This window comes from Sodiomyces alcalophilus (genome assembly GCF_042370955.1).
Source record: "Sodiomyces alcalophilus JCM 7366 unplaced genomic scaffold ACRALscaffold_5, whole genome shotgun sequence".
Lineage (NCBI taxonomy): Eukaryota > Fungi > Ascomycota > Sordariomycetes > Glomerellales > Plectosphaerellaceae > Sodiomyces > Sodiomyces alcalophilus.
In genome coordinates this window covers 1,326,711-1,334,799 of record NW_027263536.1, presented here as the reverse complement: position 1 = coordinate 1,334,799, position 8,089 = coordinate 1,326,711, and the positions used below count along the sequence as shown (strand labels likewise).

General features: G+C 54.5%; 2 protein-coding genes across 2 annotated transcripts; one reads left to right on the top strand and one right to left on the bottom strand.

Moving 5' to 3' along the window:
- Nucleotides 1-355: 355 nt before the first annotated feature.
- ACRALDRAFT_1077235 (uncharacterized protein) lies at nt 356-5,249 on the bottom strand. Its single transcript, XM_071018617.1, has 4 exons — nt 4,881-5,249; nt 2,546-4,805; nt 1,356-2,475; nt 356-1,289 (listed from the first exon to the last, which is right to left on the bottom strand). The coding sequence occupies exons 2-4, from the start codon at nt 4,666-4,668 to the stop codon at nt 918-920; spliced, it is 3,615 nt and encodes a 1,204-aa protein (XP_070874172.1). The 5' UTR covers nt 4,669-4,805; nt 4,881-5,249; the 3' UTR covers nt 356-917.
- Nucleotides 5,250-5,649: 400 nt separating this feature from the next.
- ACRALDRAFT_211778 (uncharacterized protein) lies at nt 5,650-8,048 on the top strand (the record flags this gene model as incomplete). Its single annotated transcript, XM_071023778.1, has 14 exons — nt 5,650-5,689; nt 5,726-5,765; nt 5,830-5,900; nt 6,025-6,415; nt 6,486-6,516; nt 6,550-6,618; nt 6,655-6,731; nt 6,791-6,925; nt 6,957-7,059; nt 7,201-7,276; nt 7,297-7,430; nt 7,462-7,689; nt 7,730-7,848; nt 7,883-8,048. The coding sequence occupies 14 exons, from the start codon at nt 5,650-5,652 to the stop codon at nt 8,046-8,048; spliced, it is 1,680 nt and encodes a 559-aa protein (XP_070874171.1).
- Nucleotides 8,049-8,089: the final 41 nt, after the last annotated feature.

Sequence of the window (8,089 nt, the reverse complement as noted above, 5' to 3'; positions counted from 1 at the left end):
ATGAGGAAAGGAAACTTTCAAGGCCAGTCCTATTAAGATTGTGTTTTATTCTGAATAATATTTTAAAGTACCTATAGTACGTCACTTGATTACCCAACACCCTCATCCCTTGGAAGCTACCTACCTTGGATAAGCCTCGGTGAAAGTGTACAATATTGTACATTGTAAGCATGCACCCCCTCTCTTGGCGTCTTGTGTGTCAAGGTGCCCCTTTTTCTGCGCCACAGTTCTGCATTCCCTTTCCGTCATTGAGGCCCAGCAAGAACCCAAGGGCCGAGACCAATGGACTTTGCCCGCCTCGTCGTCCATATAATAACTTCGTACATATTGCCCGTCAGGTCGCTACATGATAATGCACACATGTTCAATCATCCGAGTCTAAACATTATATTTTCTGGTCTCTACATACGTCCGTCCCGTCCCTTCCCCGAGCCACAACACCAGCGATGGCCAGATGACCAAAGAAACATCCCACACTCGCGACTGGCTTGCTGATCTATCTCTAAATGCATCCCCCCCCCCCAATTGCCGGCGTCACCCAAGCACGGATGCACCGACTAAACCGTATGCCCACCGTAGAGCTCTGAAGCGTAGTGACATGGACATCCACATGACCGTCTCATGTACAAAGGAAATGGTGGTGCCTGACGAGGCTGTTTGTGAACATGAAAACAAAGGGGGTATTTTATGAAGCAAGACGCAATTAAAAGAAGTGATGAGGAAGAATCAGATCTCCAAGCACCTCGCCAATGTGTGTAAAAACAAGATATGTGCATGAAATGATGCAAGTAAAGGTCCGGCTGCGAAACCAAAGAAGCCCAAAGAAAAAAAGAAAAGGAGAACAAAGTGAATATGGAGACCATTCACACAAGTCGCCGAAAGCGGAGCGAAGTCGAGGAGACCGAGCGAGAAGTCCTCTAAGCCTTCTTCCGACTCTGATATGCCTTCCATTCCGCCTTGGTCACTTTCATGAGGAGATCTTCGTCCTTGATGGGGATCCAGGACGTCAATGCTTTCATGGCGTTCTCGAAATCCGAGTCTAGGAGCACGTCGCCCAGGGCATCGATCAAGGCCGCACTCGTCGCATGTACAATCTCGATCCCGGTAAGCTCCTCCTTCTGAGCCGTTCCTGAGCCGTTCGATGCAGCGGTCGGTTGTTCCGGGGGGCTGTCGCCCAAGAGCAAGAATACATCCCATACCCTGAGCTGCGCTTGGAACGGGATGGTTAGGTTGAAGAGGGTCAAGTACCATCGTGTTCCGTATGCCGTGGGATCGATACAAAGCTCTTTCTACGAAAAAGACAATTGTCAGCAAACGGGGAGAAATCTTCTCTTGACACACACACAGAGACTTACCAGCTTCTGCGCCACGGGCTTGCCACGCAGCCATTGGGTCTCGAAATCCCCCAGTGCGGTCATTAGACCCTCGAAACCGGGCCGGTAGAGCCGCTCCAGGCCTCTCAGCTGCCACATGCGCACCAGCATGACGAAACACTTCTCCTCGTCGTAGTAGCAGAGGAGAGTCGCCGCCAGCGAAGCCATCCCTTGTACGTAGCCGACATGGGGAAAGTAAAGCGATAGCGCGTGTAGCACGCGAAAGAGCAGGCGCTGGCCGCCGCGATACCGTCGCCGAAACATGACGTGCCTGTTCACGGTGCGCGGCACGTCGAGGTCGATCTGCACGTCGTCGGGCGAGCTCCAGCTCTGGAAACGGTTAAAGTCGGCGATGATCTGTTCTTCCGACGGCGACCCCGGCTTCTCCCGCGCGCTGGCCGCCAAGAAGGAATACCAGGCCGACGATCGCCACCGGTCGGGGATGCCCTTCCACGTCCTTTCGATCAGCTTGGGGCTCTTGACGTCAAACTCGAACACCATGCCCTCGCCAACGCCGCCCTTTTTGACCACCTTGGCCATCTTCCGCCACTTTTCGGCTCGCTCGCTTTCCTTCTTCTTGATGGCCTCGGATATCTTCTCTGCTCTGGCGTCTTCCATGACGTCCTGGATCCCTGGCATCAGGGTCAACATGTCGCCCGCTTCGTCCATCCAGCGTCGGTTGCGGTTATGTGGCAGCAGATTGGTCGCTTGGCGAATGGCCGACCTCGCCGACCGGCGCGACCGGGTCGACATTTCGGACGTCTGCGTGTGCAGGGATCGGGCCGAGACCTTCCTACTCGGCCCACGACCGCTCCCGGCCTGCGAATCCGCCCCATCGCGCTTCGACCAACCATTCCTCCTCCTAAAGACGGACCGGGTCGATCTCAACTCGGTCGGGGGCGTATCGGCGCTGGAGGTCTCGGGCCTGCGAGGGGTGATGAAGCCATAGCGATCGACATCACCACCTTGGACGTCCTCCCAGTCTTCCATGCCACCGGCACGCTCATGTTCTCTGCGCACGATCGCGCTATGGGGACGGGGGGACAAGAAACTCGCGGATCGGGAAGGAGTGCGCGGCTGCGGAGATTGGAGATTGGACACACTGGAAGGTCAAACAGAGGAGTCAGCACGGAGTAATGTTGAGGAGGGGGTCTCGAGATGAAAAGTCTTACGCGTCCTTCTCTGCCTCCTGGTGGGGGGACGAGGAATCGGGCTCCCCTTGTTCGCCGAGAGGCGAGAGTCTCCCGCCGTCTTCCCACCTCATGACATCGCCCGATTCATAAAGAGATCTCACTTTTTGAGAATCTCTCTCCACATCAGCCGGCATGAGGTGAATGGACGGCGGTGCGGCCGTCGCCCGGGTGGTCTGGGAGGTTCCGTCTACTGCCGTCTGGTTCGTGCTGGCGTTTCTGGCAGTACCCTCCGCCGATAGGGAGCTGATGATCGCGGCAGTAGTAGGAGTAGGGGCAGGAGCTGCGAGCGCTGTTGAAGTGGGAATTTCTGTGGGCATCGGGTCCCTCGCTGGCTCTGTAGTAGTAGGTTCCGTCGATACATCTGCAGTCTCTCCCTCTGACAAAACCTCTGGCGTTGCCTCAGCTGCCGATTCTGTATTTTCTTCTGGTGCTGTCTCTTCAGCAATTGCCTCCGTCTCTTCAGCAACCGCCTCCGTCTCTGCTTCTTCGATTGTTTCCATCGTTCTATTCGTCGCGGCATCCGCCGCCGCTTCTGTGGTGGTTTCTGCCGCCGTGTCTGTCGCCTCAACTGTGGCCGTTTCGGTCCCCGCGTCGTCGGCTGTCGTCACGTTTGTTCCGGCGTCTGCTTCTACCGTGGCCAATGCCGATGTCGATGGTTCTGCGGAGGGTACAGTCGGCGGTTGTCTGGTTGGCGCCGTTGGAGCTTCGTCCGATTTCGGTTCCGACGGCGATACGACGTCGGTGGCCTCGGTCGGCGTCTCGCTGTCCCTGTTCGCTTCTGCGTTCAATTCTTCACTCTGGGCTTTCGTTTCGGCGTCGTCCTGGGTTTGGGATGGCGGGTCGGGGGATGGACGGAAGACTGCGCGGCGACCGCCAAACATGACACTTCCGCGTTGGGAAAAGCTCATGTTCTGAATAAAGTCATCGTCGAGAAGGCGGTCGTCCGGGATTGCAATGGAAAGGGGAGAAAAGTCGGGGCGGGTGATGGACACATCGGGCAACTGGCAATTGCCGTCTGGGGTGGGAGCAAGGGTAATAGTAGTGGTGGTGTCTGTGGGGGGAGAGCGGCTGCCGGCGCCGCCAGTGGTGGTGTTGGTGTGCATATCTGGAGTTTCGGCGCGGGTCTTGAACCACACTGACGAGTCGAGTGTCGGGGACGCCGTTACCGCTGCCGCTGGGGCCGTGACACTAAACTCGCTAGCGGCTCGCCCAGTTGATAGCGTGGCCGAGTGAGTGTGGTCGGAGTTGGCGTCCTCGTGGCCGATGCTTCTTTTGCGGAGTCTCTTGGTGGTTATAATCGATAGCCCAGTTCGTAGGCTGAACGACTTGACCAGTTTCTTCCTCCGTTCTGCTAGCGTCGAGGGCTGGTGGGGCGTCGAAGCAAGCGAACTGCTATTGGTCGAGCTCGATGAGAAGGCACAGGAGGGTTGTGAAGAAGGAGACAGCGGTGATGAGGGCACAGAAGACAGGGATGCACAAGATGGTGCCTGTCGATCATTTGACAGTCGAAGAAAGTGCGGTGCGGCTGCTGTTGATGCGTCGTGCCGGGGTTGGTCGCCGGTCGGGTAAGCAGATGCTGTATCATGGACCAGAGTAACAGGTTCAAAGTCGAAGAGTTTGTGGTATTTGTCGTGCAGGGTAGTATCGAAGCCGCGTTCGCCGTCGTACTCGTCGTCGTCTTCGCCGACTCGTATTGTAGCGGAGCCGATGGACGTAGTGGGAACGATGGTGGGTGCGAGGCCCGAATCCCTTTTCCACCCTTCAGCGTCGCTGACGGACTTGCGAGCTCGCAGTGCCGGATGCTCTTCTTGCGGAGGAGGACGACGGGGGATCACGACAACGAAAGTCGGGGTAGGCGAAGACGGCGTCGTCGCGACGGCGGTGATTGTAGTGGTAGTTGTCGAAGAAGAAATGGTGGAAGGACGTCGATGGCACGAGGAAAGGGAAGGGGCCGGGCGGGAAGGGGCTGTGATGTGGATAGGCGGCTCCGCCTGGATGGTCTGCTCATATCGGAAGGCGACTGGGCTCGAGTCGAGCCTGAAAATGGGCCTTAGGCTACTGGGCTTCGACCGGACGCTGGTGTATCTCTGGGGGGTCGGCATCTTGTTGAGGGGCCGGTTCAGGCTGTGGTCCAAGCGTAAACCCGCTAAAGGAGGCAGAGGCACAGGGGGCCACAGGGGGCCACAGGGGCTGGCTACAGAAATCTCCAATAGCCCGAGTCTCTAATGATGTAAAGAACCTTGGTTGAGTGTGTTAGTTGTATGAGGTACGCGAGAGATGTGACCCGAAATGGTTCGTTGTTATGTATCAGTACCTTCGTATCACACAACCGTAGTAGATAGGTTCACGAAACTCGGGTAGGTGAATACAATCCAACGAACACCGGGAAAAGAGGCGTACCTGGAGTGTTGCTTATCGTCGGAGTGTGAGTTGGGGTGCCTAACATAGATAACTTAGCACGGGAAAAGAGCGTGGTGCCTGGCGGTGGTCAGGCTACTTCGAAGAGCGAAGCCAAGGAATGACTGGATGCTGATTGCAAATTGGGGGGGACTGGGGAATGAAGGACTTGGGAGTTTGAATAAGACGGATCGGGAACGAAGGGATGAGTGCTGGTGCAAGAACGAAGCAAAGTCAACGCAACGACTAAAAGAGTGGACGATACACTGTCGGTGATCGATCGACGGACGATGGACGGGAGGGAGATGGGAGAGAGACAAGAGGCGAGAAAGGGATATATAGCTTGATCTAAAACACCAAGCATCATCCTGCTCCCATTTTCTCTACCGCAAACGACCGCGAACGACCGCGATCTCTCCAACCCCGAGCTGTCTTCAGTTGTCTTCCCCGTTCCCCGTGCATCGATGATACCCCGTGTCGCAACAACACGCACCCGCAAGTGGGAATAGAAAGCGAGACAGCATATGAACATACCCTGGAGGCAGCTAAGATACTGTGGGGGCTAACGAGCAACACCTGCGGAAACTTTGCTTTTCTTGGATTCTGGTCTGGGTAGATAGATGAGAACTAGAGGTAGACGAACAAAAAGCAACATCAGCCATGGCGTCCATTCGACTCATCAATAGATGGCTTTTCATGTCTCGACACGAGCAGACAGGCCCGAGAGTGAAGAGGGGGGTGATGTTCGTTCTCCCATATAAGTGAATGATTGTCTTACCTTGCCATTCCCCAGAGAGGCTGGGTTGGTAAAAGAGCAAGAGGGAAAAGCAAAGGTACAAAGTGGAAAAGCAAGACAACCGAGACAGCAAGATCAGCCAGGTTCAGATAAAGTTGGATGTCGAGTGTGAGTCGGGGAGGATGATGAGGACGAGCCCTGGTAGTGGATCTAGCCGGTCGTGTATTATTCTTCTTCTCATAGGAATAAAATATTTTTTTTTTTAAAAAAAAAACTTCCCACTGCAGTCTGATATAGGGAATAATACCTCAAGCGGTGTGTTTAGCAGCGAAAGAGTCATCGGGCTCCATCTATGCCCAAGACACAGACCGCAAGACACATCTTCTACAACGCGACGACCCCATAATCGCTCGCCCTCTCTTCCCTCGTGCACGTAAACCTCTCACTTTCCTCGTCCCGCCTGCCCGTTCCTGCCTCGCCTTTCCTAGACCAACCAAACCGCTATTCGCGAATGGGCACGTCGTTTTTTTGCCAGGTCATAGTAGTCACGGGTCACTGGTCGCGACAAGAAAGAGAAAGAAAGAAAACGCCAAGCATCGCCAGCTCACCCGATTAAAGTGGAAACGATGCGTTGGTTCTCTGCAAGTGTTGGCATTGCGGTCCGCGGCCGTCCATAGAAGCTGGTCGGGGTGGAACCAAAGATGCGGTCCCCAATCGTCTGACCAGTCCCCGTTTAGTTCTATAGGAACCTGAGCCCCACCTTTTTCACCGCCAACTTGGTTTAAGCTATCTGTCATCCTCCACGGAATCCGAATGTGTACACCGTAAGTACATACTGGCAACGTCTTAGACATCACCGTCTTTCCTCTCGTTCTGGAAAGCCAGTGTTCAAACTTGGCATCATCTGTTCGTTTCTCAAGTGCATACTCGGTCTGGCCAGACGATTACCGTCTAGATTTTCAAACGAAAGGAAAATGGAAAATTCCGCTCGTTGGAGATTCTTGGAAAACTGAGAAACAAAACCATCAACATGTCAAGGAAAAAGAAACAATCACAAAAAAAAAAAAAAAAAAAAAAAAATCCATACAAAGTACCACCCCACCTACGTCGTACAACACGGGATGTCCCGAGAAGCGTAAGCAGGGCGCCCATTGGTGCCTCGCCAGCCAATCTTTACCGTCAAAAGCCTGCTCTACCACATCACTCGACCCTACTAGCCCTACGAGGTGTGCCCGATTCTAATACCAACGACACCAGACTTGCTCGCTCTCACGGCGCCTCCATCTTACTGTACATTACAGGGAATTCGTGCCAGATCCTCGGGGACGGCCCGTCCAAGGGCAGAGGAAACTCATGTCAGGTACAGACTAACTAACCACCGCCGTCTTGGCGGGCTGCTGATCTTACTTCGTACAGGAACAGAATTCCGTATAATACTCCCCAGCATCCATCCACGGTAGTCGCTAGCTTTTTCATTGTCTCACTCATCAGCCCTGAATAGTCTCGGTGCAAAAGAAACCAACCCAAAACCATTGATCGATTCGCGGAAATGGGGAGCTTCCGGGGTCGTGTCGCCAGTAAGCCTAATGGTGTTCAGATACGCCCGCCCAACCCCGTGAAATCTTCCCTGGGTTGGAGACCATCTTCTGCCCTTGGTCTCCTATTTCTGCGCCTAACTACGTCTCAATCCGCGACTGGACGACAAACGATGATAAGACAACGACTTCGCACGTCAGCAGCCCCCACTGTCCATCTCACTTAGACTCACGCTCGCGGTCTGTCCGATCGTCTTCTTTTTGGTTCCTGGACCATCCATACCGAGTCTCCACCTTTCAGGGCTTCGTTTCCTTCCTCACCTTGCCATGCGTCGCCCATACATGTCGCTTCCCGTAAGCCCTATGCAGACACTTGTCTGTCGTGTTACGGGGTAGTGGCGAACAAGGAGAACCCCACCTCTCCCCTGAGAAAAAAGCGAGGGAAAAAGAAACAAGTGAAAATTGAACCGTGTTGATGATATATACCTCCTACAGTCAACACTCGATACTCTCACGGGCGACAAAATAAGACGGGCGAGAAAGCGGACCGATGGCGACATTTTCGACATCGCTCAGGCCTCCACCCCACCTTGTTTGTCCTGTTTTGAGAAGCCGTGCCGGAGTGTGTTCGTTACCTTGCAATCGGAGAGCGGCGCCGGGTCATGGCATGCCATTCGCATACAGCGCTAGCCTTCTCTACTTATTCGCCCTGCCCCTCCCCCTTGATATCCCCATCGGCCAGAATGCCGTGGTATCGCCGTCATTCAATCCCAACAATTGCCCATGCGTTCTTCGTCGTACCTGTACCAGCTGATGGCCCGTCTTGCGAACGGCCAGGGACCAAGTCTCCGACAC

Bases quoted from the DNA above. Each gene is read 5' to 3' on its own strand.
- ACRALDRAFT_1077235 (XM_071018617.1), bottom strand. From the start codon at position 4,668: ATGCCGACCCCCCAGAGATACACCAGCGTCCGGTCGAAGCCCAGTAGC. The intron at 2,476-2,545 runs GTAAGACTTTTC...TTGACCTTCCAG, and splicing joins CAGGAGGCAGAGAAGGACGC to TGTGTCCAATCTCCAATCTC. The intron at 1,290-1,355 runs GTAAGTCTCTGT...TCTTTTTCGTAG, and splicing joins AGCCCGTGGCGCAGAAGCTG to AAAGAGCTTTGTATCGATCC.